Source organism: Geotrypetes seraphini, chromosome 15 (genome assembly GCF_902459505.1).
Source record: "Geotrypetes seraphini chromosome 15, aGeoSer1.1, whole genome shotgun sequence".
Lineage (NCBI taxonomy): Eukaryota > Metazoa > Chordata > Amphibia > Gymnophiona > Dermophiidae > Geotrypetes > Geotrypetes seraphini.
The window spans coordinates 9,466,409-9,490,801 of NC_047098.1; the positions used below are offsets into that span (position 1 = coordinate 9,466,409).

General features: G+C 45.7%; 1 protein-coding gene across 1 annotated transcript; it reads left to right on the forward strand.

The window, feature by feature from the left end:
• On the forward strand, positions 1-24,390 carry LOC117349222 (serine-rich adhesin for platelets-like; the record flags this gene model as incomplete). Its single annotated transcript, XM_033922417.1, has 2 exons — positions 1-303; positions 4,691-24,390. Coding segments are annotated over exons 1-2 (19,791 nt in total), but the record flags the coding sequence as incomplete, so codon positions are not given.
• Positions 24,391-24,393: the final 3 nt, after the last annotated feature.

Sequence of the window (24,393 nt, forward strand, 5' to 3'; positions counted from 1 at the left end):
CGCTCGGGGGGAGTTATTTCCTTTCGCCGTATGTGCTTGGGAGTCTTGCACAAGGGATTTGTCAAAAATGCCTCCTGCGTCTTTTGCAGGGAATAACTTTTTGGTGCCAGTATAGAGAGCTTGAGCGCAATCGCCGGCTTTTGGGATAATGAAACCCTGCCCGGTTGACAGTCCTGATGATTAACGCTAATTGGAGCCAAAGGTGACTTAAAATGATGACTTTTAAACGGATGTGCTGGAGGTTTTGTGCCATTGTTTGGGGTGTTTTATTTTTTCAGTGCCAAAATGGGATTACAGCAACAGGTAAATACGATCACTGTGCACATTTCACCACTCATTACTGAATTTATCTGATTAAGGAAGCTGCCTCTAATTGTTTAATTAAATGGTTTTGTGTGTCTGTGGGGGAGAGGATTAGTTCTTTAATACTGCCAATATTTTAAACCATAATTCTGCAAAAATCCCAGGCTGAATAAATCTAGCAATAGTCAGTCCACATATTTTATTTCTATTGTGGTAAACCAAAAAAAAAAAAAAAGGGTGTCTGAGCAGCCCTGGACACATTCAGATCTCTTTTGAAGAGCTTTAACTACTATACAGGGATTGTTTTGTATGCTTTCAAATTGTGCATGATTTTAGAGAATGACATGGTGACAAATTTTTCCCTATCCCTGCGGAAACTCATTTTCCCGTCCCATCCTGGCGAGTTCTTTTCCTGTCCCTGCCTCATTCCTGCAAGCTCTGTCCTCATCTGCACAAGCTTCAAACACTTTCAAATCCTAAGTAGCAACATTCTAGAGCTCAGATTGTGATGTCATAATGCCTCATTCCACCAATGCCTAAGCTCCGTCCTCATCCGCACAAGCCTCAGACACTTTAACATCCTAAGTAGCAACATTCTAGGGCTCAGATTGTGATGTCATAATGCCTCTTTCCACCAATGCCTAAGCTCTGTCCTCGTCTGCACAAGCCTCAAACACTTTAAAATCATAAGTAACAACATTCTAGAGCTCAGATTGTGATGTCATAATGCCTCTTTCCACCAATGCCTAAGCTCTGTCCTAGTCTGCACAAGCCTCAAGCATTTTTAAATCATAAGTGTTCGAGGCTTGTGCGGTTAAGGCAGAGCTAACAGGAATGGAGCAGGGACAGGGATAGTGACAAAACTCGTGGGGACAGGACAGAGAAATTGAGCTACTGCGGAGACAAATTTGTCCATGTGTCATTCTTTATTACAGCCCTTTAGCAGCTGTGGTAAAAAGTGGCTTTAGTGCGGTATCTTTCCGGTGCACTAAGGCTCTTATTACCGCTAGCCTAACGACCACTTTTCTATTTTTTTGTATTAATGGTCATGCGATAATTTTGATGAACTAGAAACGGAGATTGGTCTTTGCAAACACCATCAGGCACACAATAAAAGCGATGACAAACCGAGGGAGGCAATGAGGACTTAGGAGTCCGTCGTGGTTGTGTATTAAGATTTATTGCAGTATCCAAGATAAGATCCCTAATCAAAATCTCTGAAGGCTGCAGAAGGTGCTTAAAAGATACAAAAAAAAAAAAAAAATAGCAGCAATGCCAAAAAGAACTGGTAATTAATGTGAATTTCTATTTTTGTATCTTTTAAGTATCCAAGATAAGAGGCAATTCACACTGACCTGACAAGGATGTATATTGGCGTACCCCCAGCTGCCAGGGATCTAAAAATATTTGAACATGCATAGGAACAGTTAAAATCAACATCCAAATGCTTACCAGATAAACATTTTATAAAATTTTGCCAAATTTTAAATGAAATCTGAAATACATTAAAAAAAAAAAAAGAAAACCAAAGAGACAAATGTATACTAGGTTGACAAATGTGCAAATCAGACCCATGGTAGGCAAGTCGTTTTCACCCTCCATCGCTTCCATTGTCAAGGGCAGACGGCTCCAACATTTAAGGCAATATGTCTGAGATATAATGTGGTTTTTTTTATTTATAAATTTTCAAATATAACAATCAAGTATATACTTGTACAGAAAGCAAAATTCAAGAATAAAGAAAATAATTCAAGCTTAATATATAATATATGAAAGAAAAAAGATTGTCTTAAATCTCACTCAAGTCCTCATCATTTGAAATCCAAGATTAAGTAAAAGATATAATGTTTTATACGTGCAAAACCTTAATACACAGAAGAAACAAAGGACAATATTTAGCTTTCTTTGGTACCTGTAAAAGGATATAGGCAGAGTGGAGGTAGTGATAGACCAGTTTTAAAGGAATTTGCCCAGTAACTTGATAGCAGCGTAAATTCACTAAGTCTGAACATTTCTCCATTTGGCACAGTGTCTCGTTTTGAAGTGTCCTGTTCGACTAGATCTTTTTGACGTTCTGGTCTATTCACTTTTCCTAATCCTAAAAATTGCCGTTATAAAAATTACTTTGATCGATCTTTGGCTTATCAAGCAGGTAAAGTCCAATTACGGTTAGATGATCCGATTCAACACTTTTGATGCGATGTAAATCACCTTGGAGATTCTTGGATTCTTATGTTCATTCTGTTTCATAGACACTCCTGTCTTCTTCTTCTTTACCTTTATCTTCATCTTCTTCTTCTTCCTCTCTCTTCCCTCTATTTTTCTCTCCTATCTTCTATTATTTTTTCACAAGCAGTTCCAGTACTCTGGATCTTTTAGAATGTTTTGGTTCTTCTATTGCAGACTGTAGCTGAATATTTGCTCTACTAAGTGTTTTTGTTCTGATGTCTTGTATTTGGACTGCTTCTTGTATTTTTTCATAAAACTCAATAAAAATATTGAACTAAAAAAAAAAAAAAAGAAAATCAGTTAAGACCTATTTGTTCAAAACATTTGTTCTTGATTGATAACTATGTTATAGTTTCATATTGTATTTTTTTTCATTATTGAAATATTGTATTGCCTTTCTGATTGCTTTGTATTATCACTGGAATGTCCAGTCTTTCTTATTCTGTGAACCGCCTAGAACTTTTTGGGTGTTGGCGGTATAGAAAAATAAAGTTATTATTATTACTAGTGGTGTGTCCCAAAAAGATTCCAGAATTTTACTTTATTTGTAGTGAAATGGTGTGGTGACCGGCATTCAGCGTGGGGGAGGTTAAGTGTGGCATCTACTGGCAACATTCCCACCATTTTCTACTACAGGTTGTGCAAGGATATTCAAATTAACATTCGGTACGTGTAAACAGTTTACACGGAACCACTTAGGTCCAGATTCTATAAAAACTAAGGGCTCCTTTTATCAAGGTGAAGTAGGCGGTTAACGCGCGGAATACTGCGCTTCAACCGCCTGCCGCGCGTGTCGCTAACGCCTCCATTGACGAAGTATTAGTTGTTAGGTTTGCCGCGGGGGTTAGCGCGTGATGAAATGTCTGACGCGCTAACCCCAGTAGTGCGCCTTGATAAAAGGAGCCCTAAAACTAAACCAAACGAAAACTTAGCTTTGCATACCGGGTCTTCGGCCAGAAGGGAGCTCGACCCGGTTAACAGTAACTAAAAAAAATACCGGAAAAAGTAACAATCAGAAAATATTAATATGCCTGGATTCCGAAGAGTTTGGCAAATAAAATAGTTTTTAAAGATTTACGAAAAAGTTGAAAAGGACCAGGACATAAGAGGAAGTTCGTTCCATAGTTGATTCTATAAATGGTGCCTATCTGATGATTGACAATTGCGCTCCTCAATGCCAAGAACCTTGATGCTTTTTATACAATTAGGACTATAGGGTCTCCTATTTTGGAAGCAGTAAGGGGACCTACGTTAACTGCTCTTTAGAAAGTGGAAGTGAAGTGCGTTAATTGCCAAACACATTCCATGCCCACTCTCCACTAGAGGTCTGCACGGGAACGGGGACCGCGGGAATCCCCCCAACCCACGGGACACCCACGGGGACCCCCCTCTGGCCCACGGGACTCCCACGGGGACACCCCTCTAGCCAACGGGACTCCCACAGGGATGGAAGGCTTTGAAAGCAGGGTTCGTCCATATAATATAATGGACACGTCAACCTTAGTAAAAGAGGGGGTTTATAAGTTAATTACCTGAACAAAAAACAAAAAAAAGGATTCCACCAAAGAGATTCCACAAGGAAAACAGCAGCGCAAACACAAAAGAAACTGTGGAATTGATGATCCTGTCAGAAGTAATTGCTGCTTTTTATGGGGACGGGCGGGGATGGAGGTAATTCCTTGCGGGGATGGGTGGGGACGGAGAGGATCCTGACGGGGACGGGTGGGGATGGGTGGGATTTCTGTCCCCGTGCAACTCTCTACTCTCCACCCTTGCCATGCATCGTAACACAAAAAGCATTTTACTGGGCACAAACTGCAAAATTACAGCACCATGCACTAGCACTTACCACCCAATAAACTATACGTCAGGGGTGTCAAAGTCCCTCCTCGAGGGCCGCAATCCAGTCAGGTTTTCAGAATTTCCTCAATGAATATACATCCGATCTATTTGCATGCACTGCTTTCATTGTATGCTAATAGATCTCATGCAAATTCATTGGGGAAATCCTGAAAACACAACTGGATTGCGGCCCACAAGGAGTGACTTTGACACCCCTGCTATACGTTTACTGATTCACTTGGTTTAATAAAAGAATCTGTTCACACTTCTCAAAGCATAAGTAAATGATCTGAACAAAGCTTTTCTCTTCTTTCAGCAAATAGCACAGCAACCCAGAACACTAAAACCTCCGCTTCAAATGAGGTCAGCCATGTCTCCTCTTCAACATCAAATTCAGCCTTCAATAGAACAACTGCAGCTACTCATCCATCACCACCAGATTCTTCAGCAAGTGCACAACTAACAACACCTGTCTCAGGAAACTTCTCGACTGTTTCCAAATTCACAGAGACGAACGAAAAATCCAGTTCACAAACTTTTGCATTGCCCTACACTTCTAAGGATTTCAAAATTTATCCAACAACGCATCTGAATAAAGCACCCTCACCTATACAATCGACAAGCACAGTTAAAATGTTACCAGAGAGCAACTCAGAGAGAACTACAGGGACAGAAACTGCAAAACCTTCTGACTTTCTATCAGCTTTAAGTACGAAGGCTTTTATCACAACGAACAATGTCAATGACATTTCACCATCCCTTATTACAGCCACCACAATTGCAACGATGCCACTAAATGCATCATCCAACCCAATAACGTTAACCAACTCACACAACAGCCTTATAAAAAGCACACCAGAGGGACCTTTTACCACTGAAAGGTCTTCATTGGTAACTTCCTTTGCCACCTCAGAGAGCAGTACTTATCCTTTTATCTCTACAACTCTGAAAGAAGAGCCATCAACACTCACATCGGCTTCTTCATCCAGTACCCATGTCTCAAAAGAGATTTCCACCACTCCATCCTCCCCCAGCACAATTACCGAAACAAGCGCAGTGACACGATTCCACTCGACTACGCCCTTTACTTCTTTTAGCACACAATCTCAACTGACGACGCTTCCAACCAGCTTAGCTTCCGGAACCACAGTCTTCAGTGAATCAACAGAAAGTCAGTCCAGCAGTCCTCTTTCTGAAATGACCCCTTCAAGTTCTTCAAGCCGTCCAGAATTTTCCACTGTCACAGAAACCACCCCTACAGTTTCATCACATTCTAGCGCATTCTCTGAACCTGCTTCAACTCAAGAATCCTTTTCTTCTCAGACATCAGTGTCACCCTTTACAACAATGTCACTCACCGGTACACAAGAAAGAGCATCGACCGAGACATTGGTACCTCAATACTCCTCCACTGCCTCGGACACCATGCCCTCTGCATCCACATCTATGTCCCCTTCGCCAGAGTCCTCCAAAGTGACAGAGACTTCAACAGCAAGCTTCACATCTTCTGCTATTCCTTCTCTTATTTATTCAACAAGACCTCTCACTGAATCATCCTCACCATTGTACTCAACAACTGCATTCACAAGGTTTTCTGGAAGCACGCCAGAGCTGTCTTCCCCTACTGAATCTTTCAGCACCATATCCTCTCTTTCCACGTCAGAGCATGCTAGCAGTACTTTTAGGAAATCTTCCTCAACTTCTGCCGCAGAGACCAATTCTTCTGGATCCACATCTAGGCCCTATACACCAGAGTCCTCCAATGTGATGGAGAGTTCAACAACAAGCTTTCCATCTACTGCTATGCCTTCTACTAATTATTCGAAAACACCTTTTACCCATTCCTCATTACCCCAGTACTCAACAACAGCATTCACCAGCATTTCTGCAACCACACTGGAGCAATCTTCTGCTACTGAGCCTTCAAGAACCACATCCTCCTTTTCCACTTCAAAGAGTGCTGCGAAGACTGCTGTGACGACCTCCACTACAGAAGAGTCCTCCACACTCACATCGACATCTGGATCCAGTGCTACATTCTCAGAAGTTACTTCCTATTCTGCGTCATCCCACAGTGCAGGGAGCCAAACAAGTTTAGTGACAGAGATTCCATCTTCAGCTCAAAGTAGGCCTTTCAGCACACATTCAACACTAACAGCCACCCATTCCACGCAGACCTCTGAATCAACACTTTCAACAGGATCCACTCAGAGTCTGTCCACCAACACTGTGTCTGAGAGGACCTCTTCCACATCGACAAATACTCAGGAGCCATCCCGCACTACGGGAACAACACTTACAGCTTCATCCCATTTCATCACCCCCTCTGAAAGTGCGACATCAATGGAATCCTTGACTTCACAGACATCTACAATACCAGTTTCCTTATCTACAGTCACTGGTACTGAAGAAACGGCTTCCAGAGGCACATCTGCACCCTTCTCCACAGCCTCTGTCTCAAAACCCAGTGCTTCCAGCTCCACAGTCCTCTTTAGCACATCAGAGTTCTCCCATGCCACAGAGATATTGCCACCTATTAGTCCTACCAGCAGTTTTTCAACATCCTCACTCAGTGCGTCATCCTCCCCAGTACCTTTAACCACCTCAATCACGAGCTTTACAGAAAGCACACCGAAGGGACCTTTTACTACTGAAAGGTCTTCATTGGTAACTTCCTTTGCCACCTCAGAGAGCAGTACTTATCCTTTTATCTCTACAACTCTGAAAGAAGAGCCATCAACACTCACATCGGCTTCTTCATCCAGTACCCATGTCTCAAAAGAGATTTCCACCACTCCATCCTCCCCCAGCACAATTACCGAAACAAGCGCAGTGACACGATTCCACTCAACTGCACCCTTTACTTCTTTTAGCACACAATCTCAACTGACGACGCTTCCAACCAGCTTAGCTTCCGGAACCACAGTCTTCAGTGAATCAACAGAAAGTCAGTCCAGCAGTCCTCTTTCTGAAATGACCCCTTCAAGTTCTTCAAGCCGTCCAGAATTTTCCACTGTCACAGAAACCACCCCTACAGTTTCATCACATTCTAGCGCATTCTCTGAACCTGCTTCAACTCAAGAATCCTTTTCTTCTCAGACATCAGTGTCACCCTTTACAACAATGTCACTCACCGGTACACAAGAAAGAGCATCGACCGAGACATTGGTACCTCAATCCTCCTCCTCTGCCTCGGACACCATGCCCTCTGCATCCACATCTATGTCCCCTTCGCCAGAGTCCTCCAAAGTGACAGAGACTTCAACAGCAAGCTTCACATCTTCTGCTATTCCTTCTCTTATTTATTCAACAAGACCTCTCACTGAATCATCCTCACCATTGTACTCAACAACTGCATTCACAAGGTTTTCTGGAAGCACGCCAGAGCTGTCTTCCCCTACTGAATCTTTCAGCACCATATCCTCTCTTTCCACGTCAGAGCATGCTAGCAGTACTTTTAGGACATCTTCCTCAACTTCTGCCGCAGAGACCAATTCTTCTGGATCCACATCTAGGCCCTATACACCAGAGTCCTCCAATGTGATGGAGAGTTCAACAACAAGCTTTCCATCTACTACTATGCCTTCTACTAATTATTCAAAAACACCTTTTACCCATTCCTCATTACCCCAGTACTCAACAACAGCATTCACCAGCATTTCTGCAACCACACTGGAGCAATCTTCTGCTACTGAGCCTTCTAGGACCACATCCTCCTTTTCCACTTCACAGAGTGCTGCGAAGACTGCTGTGACGACCTCCACTACAGAAGAGTCCTCCACACTCACATCGACATCTGGATCCAGTGCTACATTCTCAGAAGTTACTTCCTATTCTGCGTCATCCCACAGTGCAGGGAGCCAAACAAGTTTAGTGACAGAGATTCCATCTTCAGCTCAAAGTAGGCCTTTCAGCACACATTCAACACTAACAGCCCCCCATTCCACGCAGACCTCTGAATCAACACTTTCAACAGGATCCACTCAGAGTCTGTCCACCAGCACTGTGTCTGAGAGGACCTCTTCCACATCGACAAATACTCAGGAGCCATCCCGCACTACGGGAACAACACTTACAGCTTCATCCCATTTCATCACCCCCTCTGAAAGTGCGACATCAATGGAATCCTTGACTTCACAGACATCTACAATACCAGTTTCCTTATCTACAGTCACTGGTACTGAAGAAACGGCTTCCAGAGGCACATCTGCACCCTTCTCCACAGCCTCTGTCTCAAAACCCAGTGCTTCCAGCTCCACAGTCCTCTTTAGCACATCAGAGTTCTCCCATGCCACAGAGATATTGCCACCTGTTAGTCCTACCAGCAGTTTTTCAACATCCTCACTCAGTGCGTCATCCTCCCCAGTACCTTTAACCACCTCAATCACGAGCTTTACAGAAAGCACACCGAAGGGACCTTTTACTACTGAAAGGTCTTCATTGGTAACTTCCTTTGCCACCTCAGAGAGCAGTACTTATCCTTTTATCTCTACAACTCTGAAAGAAGAGCCATCAACACTCACATCGGCTTCTTCATCCAGTACCCATGTCTCAAAAGAGATTTCCACCACTCCATCCTCCCCCAGCACAATTACCGAAACAAGCGCAGTGACACGATTCCACTCGACTACGCCCTTTACTTCTTTTAGCACACAATCTCAACTGACGACGCTTCCAACCAGCTTAGCTTCCGGAACCACAGTCTTCAGTGAATCAACAGAAAGTCAGTCCAGCAGTCCTCTTTCTGAAATGACCCCTTCAAGTTCTTCAAGCCGTCCAGAATTTTCCACTGTCACAGAAACCACCCCTACAGTTTCATCACATTCTAGCGCATTCTCTGAACCTGCTTCAATTCAAGAATCCTTTTCTTCTCAGACATCAGTGTCACCCTTTACAACAATGTCACTCACCGGTACACAAGAAAGAGCATCGACTGAGACATTGGTACCTCAATCCTCCTCCTCTGCCTCGGACACCATGCCCTCTGCATCCACATCTATGTCCCCTTCGCCAGAGTCCTCCAAAGTGACAGAGACTTCAACAGCAAGCTTCACATCTTCTGCTATTCCTTCTCTTATTTATTCAACAAGACCTCTCACTGAATCATCCTCACCATTGTACTCAACAACTGCATTCACAAGGTTTTCTGGAAGCACGCCAGAGCTGTCTTCCCCTACTGAATCTTTCAGCACCATATCCTCTCTTTCCACGTCAGAGCATGCTAGTAGTATTTTTAGGACATCTTCCTCAACTTCTGACGCAGAGACCAATTCTTCTGGATCCACATCTAGGCCCTATACACCAGAGTCCTCCAATGTGATGGAGAGTTCAACAACAAGCTTTCCATCTACTGCTATGCCTTTTACTAATTATTCGAAAACACCTTTTACCCATTCCTCATTACCCCAGTACTCAACAACAGCATTCACCAGCATTTCTGCAACCACACTGGAGCAATCTTCTGCTACTGAGCCTTCTAGGACCACATCCTCCTTTTCCACTTCACAGAGTGCTGCGAAGACTGCTGTGACGACCTCCACTACAGAAGAGTCCTCCACACTCACAGCGACATCTGGATCCAGTGCTACATTCTCAGAAGTTACTTCCTATTCTGCGTCATCCCACAGTGCAGGGAGTCAAACAAGTTTAGTGACAGAGATTCCATCTTCAGCTCAAAGTAGGCCTTTCAGCACACATTCAACACTAACAGCCCCCCATTCCACGCAGACCTCTGAATCAACACTTTCAACAGGATCCACTCAGAGTCTGTCCACCAGCACTGTGTCTGAGAGGACCTCTTCCACATCGACAAATACTCAGGAGCCATCCCGCACTACGGGAACAACACTTACAGCTTCATCCCATTTCAGCACCCCCTCTGAAAGTGCGACATCAATGGAATCCTTGACTTCACAGACATCTTCAATACCAGTTTCCTTATCTACAATCACTGGTACTGAAGAAACGGCTTCCAGAGGCACATCTGCACCCTTCTCCACAGCCTCTGTCTCAAAACCCAGTGCTTCCAGCTCCACAGTCCTCTTTAGCACATCAGAGTTCTCCCATGCCACAGAGATATTGCCACCTGTTAGTCCTACCAGCAGTTTTTCAACATCCTCACTCAGTGCGTCATCCTCCCCAGTACCTTTAACCACCTCAATCACGAGCTTTACAGAAAGCACACCGAAGGGACCTTTTACTACTGAAAGGTCTTCATTGGTAACTTCCTTTGCCACCTCAGAGAGCAGTACTTATCCTTTTATCTCTACAACTCTGAAAGAAGAGCCATCAACACTCACATCGGCTTCTTCATCCAGTACCCATGTCTCAAAAGAGATTTCCACCACTCCATCCTCCCCCAGCACAATTACCGAAACAAGCGCAGTGACACGATTCCACTCGACTACGCCCTTTACTTCTTTTAGCACACAATCTCAACTGACGACGCTTCCAACCAGCTTAGCTTCCGGAACCACAGTCTTCAGTGAATCAACAGAAAGTCAGTCCAGCAGTCCTCTTTCTGAAATGACCCCTTCAAGTTCTTCAAGCCGTCCAGAATTTTCCACTGTCACAGAAACCACCCCTACTGTTTCATCACATTCTAGCGCATTCTCTGAACCTGCTTCAATTCAAGAATCCTTTTCTTCTCAGACATCAGTGTCACCCTTTACAACAATGTCACTCACCGGTACACAAGAAAGAGCATCGACCGAGACATTGGTACCTCAATCCTCCTCCTCTGCCTCGGACACCATGCCCTCTGCATCCACATCTATGTCCCCTTCGCCAGAGTCCTCCAAAGTGACAGAGACTTCAACAGCAAGCTTCACATCTCCTGCTATTCCTTCTCTTATTTATTCAACAAGACCTCTCACTGAATCATCCTCACCATTGTACTCAACAACTGCATTCACAAGGTTTTCTGGAAGCACGCCAGAGCTGTCTTTCCCTACTGAATCTTTCAGCACCATATCCTCTCTTTCCACGTCAGAGCATGCTAGCAGTACTTTTAGGACATCTTCCTCAACTTCTGCCGCAGAGACCAATTCTTCTGGATCCACATCTAGGCCCTATACACCAGAGTCCTCCAATGTGATGGAGAGTTCAACAACAAGCTTTCCATCTACTGCTATGCCTTCTACTAATTATTCGAAAACACCTTTTACCCATTCCTCATTACCCCAGTACTCAACAACAGCATTCACCAGCATTTCTGCAACCACACTGGAGCAATCTTCTGCTACTGAGCCTTCAAGAACCACATCCTCCTTTTCCACTTCAAAGAGTGCTGCGAAGACTGCTGTGACGACCTCCACTACAGAAGAGTCCTCCACACTCACATCGACATCTGGATCCAGTGCTACATTCTCAGAAGTTACTTCCTATTCTGCGTCATCCCACAGTGCAGGGAGCCAAACAAGTTTAGTGACAGAGATTCCATCTTCAGCTCAAAGTAGGCCTTTCAGCACACATTCAACACTAACAGCCACCCATTCCACGCAGACCTCTGAATCAACACTTTCAACAGGATCCACTCAGAGTCTGTCCACCAACACTGTGTCTGAGAGGACCTCTTCCACATCGACAAATACTCAGGAGCCATCCCGCACTACGGGAACAACACTTACAGCTTCATCCCATTTCATCACCCCCTCTGAAAGTGCGACATCAATGGAATCCTTGACTTCACAGACATCTACAATACCAGTTTCCTTATCTACAGTCACTGGTACTGAAGAAACGGCTTCCAGAGGCACATCTGCACCCTTCTCCACAGCCTCTGTCTCAAAACCCAGTGCTTCCAGCTCCACAGTCCTCTTTAGCACATCAGAGTTCTCCCATGCCACAGAGATATTGCCACCTGTTAGTCCTACCAGCAGTTTTTCAACATCCTCACTCAGTGCGTCATCCTCCCCAGTACCTTTAACCACCTCAATCACGAGCTTTACAGAAAGCACACCGAAGGGACCTTTTACTACTGAAAGGTCTTCATTGGTAACTTCCTTTGCCACCTCAGAGAGCAGTACTTATCCTTTTATCTCTACAACTCTGAAAGAAGAGCCATCAACACTCACATCGGCTTCTTCATCCAGTACCCATGTCTCAAAAGAGATTTCCACCACTCCATCCTCCCCCAGCACAATTACCGAAACAAGCGCAGTGACACGATTCCACTCAACTGCACCCTTTACTTCTTTTAGCACACAATCTCAACTGACGACGCTTCCAACCAGCTTAGCTTCCGGAACCACAGTCTTCAGTGAATCAACAGAAAGTCAGTCCAGCAGTCCTCTTTCTGAAATGACCCCTTCAAGTTCTTCAAGCCGTCCAGAATTTTCCACTGTCACAGAAACCACCCCTACAGTTTCATCACATTCTAGCGCATTCTCTGAACCTGCTTCAACTCAAGAATCCTTTTCTTCTCAGACATCAGTGTCACCCTTTACAACAATGTCACTCACCGGTACACAAGAAAGAGCATCGACCGAGACATTGGTACCTCAATCCTCCTCCTCTGCCTCGGACACCATGCCCTCTGCATCCACATCTATGTCCCCTTCGCCAGAGTCCTCCAAAGTGACAGAGACTTCAACAGCAAGCTTCACATCTCCTGCTATTCCTTCTCTTATTTATTCAACAAGACCTCTCACTGAATCATCCTCACCATTGTACTCAACAACTGCATTCACAAGGTTTTCTGGAAGCACGCCAGAGCTGTCTTTCCCTACTGAATCTTTCAGCACCATATCCTCTCTTTCCACGTCAGAGCATGCTAGCAGTACTTTTAGGACATCTTCCTCAACTTCTGCCGCAGAGACCAATTCTTCTGGATCCACATCTAGGCCCTATACACCAGAGTCCTCCAATGTGATGGAGAGTTCAACAACAAGCTTTCCATCTACTGCTATGCCTTCTACTAATTATTCGAAAACACCTTTTACCCATTCCTCATTACCCCAGTACTCAACAACAGCATTCACCAGCATTTTTGCAACCACACTGGAGCAATCATCTGCTACTGAGCCTTCTAGGACCACATCCTCCTTTTCCACTTCACAGAGTGCTGCGAAGACTGCTGTGACGACCTCCACTACAGAAGAGTCCTCCACACTCACATCGACATCTGGATCCAGTGCTACATTCTCAGAAGTTACTTCCTATTCTGCGTCATCCCAGAGTGCAGGGAGCCAAACAAGTTTAGTGACAGAGATTCCATCTTCAGCTCAAAGTAGGCCTTTCAGCACACATTCAACACTAACAGCCCCCCATTCCACGCAGACCTCTGAATCAACACTTTCAACAGGATCCACTCAGAGTCTGTCCACCAGCACTGTGTCTGAGAGGACCTCTTCCACATCGACAAATACTCAGGAGCCATCCCGCACTACGGGAACAACACTTACAGCTTCATCCCATTTCAGCACCCCCTCTGAAAGTGCGACATCAATGGAATCCTTGACTTCACAGACATCTACAATACCAGTTTCCTTATCTACAGTCACTGGTACTGAAGAAACGGCTTCCAGAGGCACATCTGCACCCTTCTCCACAGCCTCTGTCTCAAAACCCAGTGCTTCCAGCTCCACAGTCCTCTTTAGCACATCAGAGTTCTCCCATGCCACAGAGATATTGCCACCTGTTAGTCCTACCAGCAGTTTTTCAACATCCTCACTCAGTGCGTCATCCTCCCCAGTACCTTTAACCACCTCAATCACGAGCTTTACAGAAAGCACACCGAAGGGACCTTTTACTACTGAAAGGTCTTCATTGGTAACTTCCTTTGCCACCTCAGAGAGCAGTACTTATCCTTTTATCTCTACAACTCTGAAAGAAGAGCCATCAACACTCACATCGGCTTCTTCATCCAGTACCCATGTCTCAAAAGAGATTTCCACCACTCCATCCTCCCCCAGCACAATTACCGAAACAAGCGCAGTGACACGATTCCACTCGACTGCACCCTTTACTTCTTTTAGCACCCAATCTCAACTGACGACGCTTCCAACCAGCTTAGCTTCCGGAACCACAGTCTTCAGTGAATCAACAGAAAGTCAGTCCAGCAGTCCTCTTTCTGAAATGACCCCTTCAAGTTCTTCAAGCCGTCCAGAATTTTCCACTGTCACAGAAACCACCCCTACAGTTTCATCACATTCTAGCGCATTCTCTGAACCTGCTTCAACTCAAGAATCCTTTTCTTCTCAGACATCAGTGTCACCCTTTACAACAATGTCACTCACCGGTACACAAGAAAGAGCATCGACCGAGACATTGGTACCTCAATCCTCCTCCTCTGCCTCGGACACCATGCCCTCTGCATCCACATCTATGTCCCCTTCGCCAGAGTCCTCCAAAGTGACAGAGACTTCAACAGCAAGCTTCACATCTTCTGCTATTCCTTCTCTTATTTATTCAACAAGACCTTTCACTGAATCATCCTCACCATTGTACTCAACAACTGCATTCACAAGGTTTTCTGGAAGCACGCCAGAGCTGTCTTCCCCTACTGAATCTTTCAGCACCATATCCTCTCTTTCCACGTCAGAGCATGCTAGCAGTACTTTTAGGACATCTTCCTCAACTTCTGCCGCAGAGACCGATTCTTCTGGATCCACATCTAGGCCCTATACACCAGAGTCCTCCAATGTGATGGAGAGTTCAACAACAAGCTTTCCATCTACTGCTATGCCTTCTACTAATTATTCGAAAACACCTTTTACCCATTCCTCATTACCCCAGTACTCAACAACAGCATTCACCAGCATTTCTGCAACCACACTGGAGCAATCTTCTGCTACTGAGCCTTCTAGGACCACATCCTCCTTTTCCACTTCACAGAGTGCTGCGAAGACTGCTGTGACGACCTCCACTACAGAAGAGTCCTCCACACTCACATCGACATCTGGATCCAGTGCTACATTCTCAGAAGTTACTTCCTATTCTGCGTCATCCCACAGTGCAGGGAGCCAAACAAGTTTAGTGACAGAGATTCCATCTTCAGCTCAAAGTAGGCCTTTCAGCACACATTCAACACTAACAGCCCCCCATTCCACGCAGACCTCTGAATCAACACTTTCAACAGGATCCACTCAGAGTCTGTCCACCAGTACTGTGTCTGAGAGGACCTCTTCCACATCGACAAATTCTCAGGAGCCAACCCGCACTACGGGAACAACACTTACAGCTTCATCCCATTTCAGCACCCCCTCTGAAAGTGCGACATCAATGGAATCCTTGACTTCACAGACATCTACAATACCAGTTTCCTTATCTACAGTCACTGGTACTGAAGAAACGGCTTCCAGAGGCACATCTGCACCCTTCTCCACAGCCTCTGTCTCAAAACCCAGTGCTTCCAGCTCCACAGTCCTCTTTAGCACATCAGAGTTCTCCCATGCCACAGAGATATTGCCACCTGTTAGTCCTACCAGCAGTTTTTCAACATCCTCACTCAGTGCGTCATCCTCCCCAGTACCTTTAACCACCTCAATCACGAGCTTTACAGAAAGCACACCGAAGGGACCTTTTACTACTGAAAGGTCTTCATTGGTAACTTCCTTTGCCACCTCAGAGAGCAGTACTTATCCTTTTATCTCTACAACTCTGAAAGAAGAGCCATCAACACTCACATCGGCTTCTTCATCCAGTACCCATGTCTCAAAAGAGATTTCCACCACTCCATCCTCCCCCAGCACAATTACCGAAACAAGCGCAGTGACACGATTCCACTCGACTGCGCCCTTTACTTCTTTTAGCACACAATCTCAACTGACGACGCTTCCAACCAGCTTAGCTTCCGGAACCACAGTCTTCAGTGAATCAACAGAAAGTCAGTCCAACAGTCCTCTTTCTGAAATGACCCCTTCAAGTTCTTCAAGCCGACCAGAATTTTCCACTGTCACAGATACCACCCCTACAGTTTCATCACATTCTAGCGCATTCTCTGAACCTGCTTCAACTCAAGAATCCTTTTCTTCTCAGACATCAGTGTCACCCTTTACAACAATGTCACTCACCGGTACACAAGAAAGAGCATCGACCGAGACATTGGTACCTCAATCCTCCTCCTCTGCCTCGGACACCATGCCCTCTGCATCCACATCTATGTCCCCTTCGCCAGAGTCCTCCAAAGTGACAGAGACTTCAACAGCAAGCTTCACATCTTCTGCTCTTCCTTCTCTTATTTATTCAACAAGACCTCTCACTGAATCATCCTCACCATTGTACTCAACAACTGCATTCACAAGGTTTTCTGGAAGCACGCCAGAGCTGTCTTCCCCTACTGAATCTTTCAGCACCATATCCTCTCTTTCCACGTCAGAGCATGCTAGCAGTACTTTTAGGACATCTTCCTCAACTTCTGCCGCAGAGACCAATTCTTCTGGATCCACATCTAGGCCCTATACACCAGAGTCCTCCAATGTGATGGAGAGTTCAACAACAAGCTTTCCATCTACTACTATGCCTTCTACTAATTATTCAAAAACACCTTTTACCCATTCCTCATTACCCCAGTACTCAACAACAGCATTCACCAGCATTTCTGCAACCACACTGGAGCAATCTTCTGCTACTGAGCCTTCTAGGACCACATCCTCCTTTTCCACTTCACAGAGTGCTGCGAAGACTGCTGTGACGACCTCCACTACAGAAGAGTCCTCCACACTCACATCGACATCTGGATCCAGTGCTACATTCTCAGAAGTTACTTCCTATTCTGCGTCATCCCACAGTGCAGGGAGCCAAACAAGTTTAGTGACAGAGATTCCATCTTCAGCTCAAAGTAGGCCTTTCAGCACACATTCAACACTAACAGCCACCCATTCCACGCAGACCTCTGAATCAACACTTTCAACAGGATCCACTCAGAGTCTGTCCACCAGCACTGTGTCTGAGAGGACCTCTTCCACATCGACAAATACTCAGGAGCCATCCCGCACTACGGGAACAACACTTACAGCTTCATCCCATTTCATCACCCCCTCTGAAAGTGCGACATCAATGGAATCCTTGACTTCACAGACATCTACAATACCAGTTTCCTTATCTACAGTCACTGGTACTGAAGAAACGGCTTCCAGAGGCACATCTGCACCCTTCTCCACAGCCTCTGTCTCAACACCCAGTGCTTCCAGCTCCACAGTCCTCTTTAGCACATCAGAGTTCTCCCATGCCACAGAGATATTGCCACCTGTTAGTCCTACCAGCAGTTTTTCAACATCCTCACTCAGTGCGTCATCCTCCCCAGTACCTTTAACCACCTCAATCACGAGCTTTACAGAAAGCACACCGAAGGGACCTTTTACTACTGAAAGGTCTTCATTGGTAACTTCCTTTGCCACCTCAGAGAGCAGTACTTATCCTTTTATCTCTACAACTCTGAAAGAAGAGCCATCAACACTCACATCGGCTTCTTCATCCAGTACCCATGTCTCAAAAGAGATTTCCACCACTCCATCCTCCCCCAGCACAATTACCGAAACAAGCGCAGTGACACGATTCCACTCGACTACGCCCTTTACTTCTTTTAGCACACAATCTCAACTGACGACGCTTCCAACCAGCTTAGCTTCCGGAACCACAGTCTTCAGTGAATCAACAGAAAGTCAGTCCAGCAGTCCTCTTTCTGAAATGACCCCTTCAAGTTCTTCAAGCCGTCCAGAATTTTCCACTGTCACAGAAACCACCCCTACAGTTTCATCACATTCTAGCGCATTCTCTGAACCTGCTTCAATTCAAGAATCCTTTTCTTCTCAGACATCAGTGTCACCCTTTACAACAATGTCACTCACCGGTACACAAGAAAGAGCATCGACTGAGACATTGGTACCTCAATCCTCCTCCTCTGCCTCGGACACCATGCCCTCTGCATCCACATCTATGTCCCCTTCGCCAGAGTCCTCCAAAGTGACAGAGACTTCAACAGCAAGCTTCACATCTTCTGCTATTCCTTCTCTTATTTATTCAACAAGACCTCTCACTGAATCATCCTCACCATTGTACTCAACAACTGCATTCACAAGGTTTTCTGGAAGCACGCCAGAGCTGTCTTCCCCTACTGAATCTTTCAGCACCATATCCTCTCTTTCCACGTCAGAGCATGCTAGTAGTATTTTTAGGACATCTTCCTCAACTTCTGACGCAGAGACCAATTCTTCTGGATCCACATCTAGGCCCTATACACCAGAGTCCTCCAATGTGATGGAGAGTTCAACAACAAGCTTTCCATCTACTGCTATGCCTTTTACTAATTATTCGAAAACACCTTTTACCCATTCCTCATTACCCCAGTACTCAACAACAGCATTCACCAGCATTTCTGCAACCACACTGGAGCAATCTTCTGCTACTGAGCCTTCTAGGACCACATCCTCCTTTTCCACTTCACAGAGTGCTGCGAAGACTGCTGTGACGACCTCCACTACAGAAGAGTCCTCCACACTCACAGCGACATCTGGATCCAGTGCTACATTCTCAGAAGTTACTTCCTATTCTGCGTCATCCCACAGTGCAGGGAGTCAAACAAGTTTAGTGACAGAGATTCCATCTTCAGCTCAAAGTAGGCCTTTCAGCACACATTCAACACTAACAGCCCCCCATTCCACGCAGACCTCTGAATCAACACTTTCAACAGGATCCACTCAGAGTCTGTCCACCAGCACTGTGTCTGAGAGGACCTCTTCCACATCGACAAATACTCAGGAGCCATCCCGCACTACGGGAACAACACTTACAGCTTCATCCCATTTCAGCACCCCCTCTGAAAGTGCGACATCAATGGAATCCTTGACTTCACAGACATCTACAATACCAGTTTCCTTATCTACAGTCACTGGTACTGAAGAAACGGCTTCCAGAGGCACATCTGCACCCTTCTCCACAGCCTCTGTCTCAAAACCCAGTGCTTCCAGCTCCACAGTCCTCTTTAGCACATCAGAGTTCTCCCATGCCACAGAGATATTGCCACCTGTTAGTCCTACCAGCAGTTTTTCAACATCCTCACTCAGTGCGTCATCCTCCCCAGTACCTTTAACCACCTCAATCACGAGCTTTACAGAAAGCACACCGAAGGGACCTTTTACTACTGAAAGGTCTTCATTGGTAACTTCCTTTGCCACCTCAGAGAGCAGTACTTATCCTTTTATCTCTACAACTCTGAAAGAAGAGCCATCAACACTCACATCGGCTTCTTCATCCAGTACCCATGTCTCAAAAGAGATTTCCACCACTCCATCCTCCCCCAGCACAATTACCGAAACAAGCGCAGTGACACGATTCCACTCGACTACGCCCTTTACTTCTTTTAGCACACAATCTCAACTGACGACGCTTCCAACCAGCTTAGCTTCCGGAACCACAGTCTTCAGTGAATCAACAGAAAGTCAGTCCAGCAGTCCTCTTTCTGAAATGACCCCTTCAAGTTCTTCAAGCCGTCCAGAATTTTCCACTGTCACAGAAACCACCCCTACTGTTTCATCACATTCTAGCGCATTCTCTGAACCTGCTTCAATTCAAGAATCCTTTTCTTCTCAGACATCAGTGTCACCCTTTACAACAATGTCACTCACCGGTACACAAGAAAGAGCATCGACCGAGACATTGGTACCTCAATCCTCCTCCTCTGCCTCGGACACCATGCCCTCTGCATCCACATCTATGTCCCCTTCGCCAGAGTCCTCCAAAGTGACAGAGACTTCAACAGCAAGCTTCACATCTCCTGCTATTCCTTCTCTTATTTATTCAACAAGACCTCTCACTGAATCATCCTCACCATTGTACTCAACAACTGCATTCACAAGGTTTTCTGGAAGCACGCCAGAGCTGTCTTTCCCTACTGAATCTTTCAGCACCATATCCTCTCTTTCCACGTCAGAGCATGCTAGCAGTACTTTTAGGACATCTTCCTCAACTTCTGCCGCAGAGACCAATTCTTCTGGATCCACATCTAGGCCCTATACACCAGAGTCCTCCAATGTGATGGAGAGTTCAACAACAAGCTTTCCATCTACTGCTATGCCTTCTACTAATTATTCGAAAACACCTTTTACCCATTCCTCATTACCCCAGTACTCAACAACAGCATTCACCAGCATTTCTGCAACCACACTGGAGCAATCTTCTGCTACTGAGCCTTCAAGAACCACATCCTCCTTTTCCACTTCAAAGAGTGCTGCGAAGACTGCTGTGACGACCTCCACTACAGAAGAGTCCTCCACACTCACATCGACATCTGGATCCAGTGCTACATTCTCAGAAGTTACTTCCTATTCTGCGTCATCCCACAGTGCAGGGAGCCAAACAAGTTTAGTGACAGAGATTCCATCTTCAGCTCAAAGTAGGCCTTTCAGCACACATTCAACACTAACAGCCACCCATTCCACGCAGACCTCTGAATCAACACTTTCAACAGGATCCACTCAGAGTCTGTCCACCAACACTGTGTCTGAGAGGACCTCTTCCACATCGACAAATACTCAGGAGCCATCCCGCACTACGGGAACAACACTTACAGCTTCATCCCATTTCATCACCCCCTCTGAAAGTGCGACATCAATGGAATCCTTGACTTCACAGACATCTACAATACCAGTTTCCTTATCTACAGTCACTGGTACTGAAGAAACGGCTTCCAGAGGCACATCTGCACCCTTCTCCACAGCCTCTGTCTCAAAACCCAGTGCTTCCAGCTCCACAGTCCTCTTTAGCACATCAGAGTTCTCCCATGCCACAGAGATATTGCCACCTGTTAGTCCTACCAGCAGTTTTTCAACATCCTCACTCAGTGCGTCATCCTCCCCAGTACCTTTAACCACCTCAATCACGAGCTTTACAGAAAGCACACCGAAGGGACCTTTTACTACTGAAAGGTCTTCATTGGTAACTTCCTTTGCCACCTCAGAGAGCAGTACTTATCCTTTTATCTCTACAACTCTGAAAGAAGAGCCATCAACACTCACATCGGCTTCTTCATCCAGTACCCATGTCTCAAAAGAGATTTCCACCACTCCATCCTCCCCCAGCACAATTACCGAAACAAGCGCAGTGACACGATTCCACTCAACTGCACCCTTTACTTCTTTTAGCACACAATCTCAACTGACGACGCTTCCAACCAGCTTAGCTTCCGGAACCACAGTCTTCAGTGAATCAACAGAAAGTCAGTCCAGCAGTCCTCTTTCTGAAATGACCCCTTCAAGTTCTTCAAGCCGTCCAGAATTTTCCACTGTCACAGAAACCACCCCTACAGTTTCATCACATTCTAGCGCATTCTCTGAACCTGCTTCAACTCAAGAATCCTTTTCTTCTCAGACATCAGTGTCACCCTTTACAACAATGTCACTCACCGGTACACAAGAAAGAGCATCGACCGAGACATTGGTACCTCAATCCTCCTCCTCTGCCTCGGACACCATGCCCTCTGCATCCACATCTATGTCCCCTTCGCCAGAGTCCTCCAAAGTGACAGAGACTTCAACAGCAAGCTTCACATCTCCTGCTATTCCTTCTCTTATTTATTCAACAAGACCTCTCACTGAATCATCCTCACCATTGTACTCAACAACTGCATTCACAAGGTTTTCTGGAAGCACGCCAGAGCTGTCTTTCCCTACTGAATCTTTCAGCACCATATCCTCTCTTTCCACGTCAGAGCATGCTAGCAGTACTTTTAGGACATCTTCCTCAACTTCTGCCGCAGAGACCAATTCTTCTGGATCCACATCTAGGCCCTATACACCAGAGTCCTCCAATGTGATGGAGAGTTCAACAACAAGCTTTCCATCTACTGCTATGCCTTCTACTAATTATTCGAAAACACCTTTTACCCATTCCTCATTACCCCAGTACTCAACAACAGCATTCACCAGCATTTTTGCAACCACACTGGAGCAATCATCTGCTACTGAGCCTTCTAGGACCACATCCTCCTTTTCCACTTCACAGAGTGCTGCGAAGACTGCTGTGACGACCTCCACTACAGAAGAGTCCTCCACACTCACATCGACATCTGGATCCAGTGCTACATTCTCAGAAGTTACTTCCTATTCTGCGTCATCCCAGAGTGCAGGGAGCCAAACAAGTTTAGTGACAGAGATTCCATCTTCAGCTCAAAGTAGGCCTTTCAGCACACATTCAACACTAACAGCCCCCCATTCCACGCAGACCTCTGAATCAACACTTTCAACAGGATCCACTCAGAGTCTGTCCACCAGCACTGTGTCTGAGAGGACCTCTTCCACATCGACAAATACTCAGGAGCCATCCCGCACTACGGGAACAACACTTACAGCTTCATCCCATTTCAGCACCCCCTCTGAAAGTGCGACATCAATGGAATCCTTGACTTCACAGACATCTACAATACCAGTTTCCTTATCTACAGTCACTGGTACTGAAGAAACGGCTTCCAGAGGCACATCTGCACCCTTCTCCACAGCCTCTGTCTCAAAACCCAGTGCTTCCAGCTCCACAGTCCTCTTTAGCACATCAGAGTTCTCCCATGCCACAGAGATATTGCCACCTGTTAGTCCTACCAGCAGTTTTTCAACATCCTCACTCAGTGCGTCATCCTCCCCAGTACCTTTAACCACCTCAATCACGAGCTTTACAGAAAGCACACCGAAGGGACCTTTTACTACTGAAAGGTCTTCATTGGTAACTTCCTTTGCCACCTCAGAGAGCAGTACTTATCCTTTTATCTCTACAACTCTGAAAGAAGAGCCATCAACACTCACATCGGCTTCTTCATCCAGTACCCATGTCTCAAAAGAGATTTCCACCACTCCATCCTCCCCCAGCACAATTACCGAAACAAGCGCAGTGACACGATTCCACTCGACTGCACCCTTTACTTCTTTTAGCACCCAATCTCAACTGACGACGCTTCCAACCAGCTTAGCTTCCGGAACCACAGTCTTCAGTGAATCAACAGAAAGTCAGTCCAGCAGTCCTCTTTCTGAAATGACCCCTTCAAGTTCTACAAGCCGTCCAGAATTTTCCACTGTCACAGAAACCACCCCTACAGTTTCATCACATTCTAGCGCATTCTCTGAACCTGCTTCAACTCAAGAATCCTTTTCTTCTCAGACATCAGTGTCACCCTTTACAACAATGTCACTCACCGGTACACAAGAAAGAGCATCGACCGAGACATTGGTACCTCAATCCTCCTCCTCTGCCTCGGACACCATGCCCTCTGCATCCACATCTATGTCCCCTTCGCCAGAGTCCTCCAAAGTGACAGAGACTTCAACAGCAAGCTTCACATCTTCTGCTATTCCTTCTCTTATTTATTCAACAAGACCTCTCACTGAATCATCCTCACCATTGTACTCAACAACTGCATTCACAAGGTTTTCTGGAAGCACGCCAGAGCTGTCTTCCCCTACTGAATCTTTCAGCACCATATCCTCTCTTTCCACGTCAGAGCATGCTAGCAGTACTTTTAGGACATCTTCCTCAACTTCTGCCGCAGAGACCGATTCTTCTGGATCCACATCTAGGCCCTATACACCAGAGTCCTCCAATGTGATGGAGAGTTCAACAACAAGCTTTCCATCTACTGCTATGCCTTCTACTAATTATTCGAAAACACCTTTTACCCATTCCTCATTACCCCAGTACTCAACAACAGCATTCACCAGCATTTCTGCAACCACACTGGAGCAATCTTCTGCTACTGAGCCTTCTAGGACCACATCCTCCTTTTCCACTTCACAGAGTGCTGCGAAGACTGCTGTGACGACCTCCACTACAGAAGAGTCCTCCACACTCACATCGACATCTGGATCCAGTGCTACATTCTCAGAAGTTACTTCCTATTCTGCGTCATCCCACAGTGCAGGGAGCCAAACAAGTTTAGTGACAGAGATTCCATCTTCAGCTCAAAGTAGGCCTTTCAGCACACATTCAACACTAACAGCCCCCCATTCCACGCAGACCTCTGAATCAACACTTTCAACAGGATCCACTCAGAGTCTGTCCACCAGTACTGTGTCTGAGAGGACCTCTTCCACATCGACA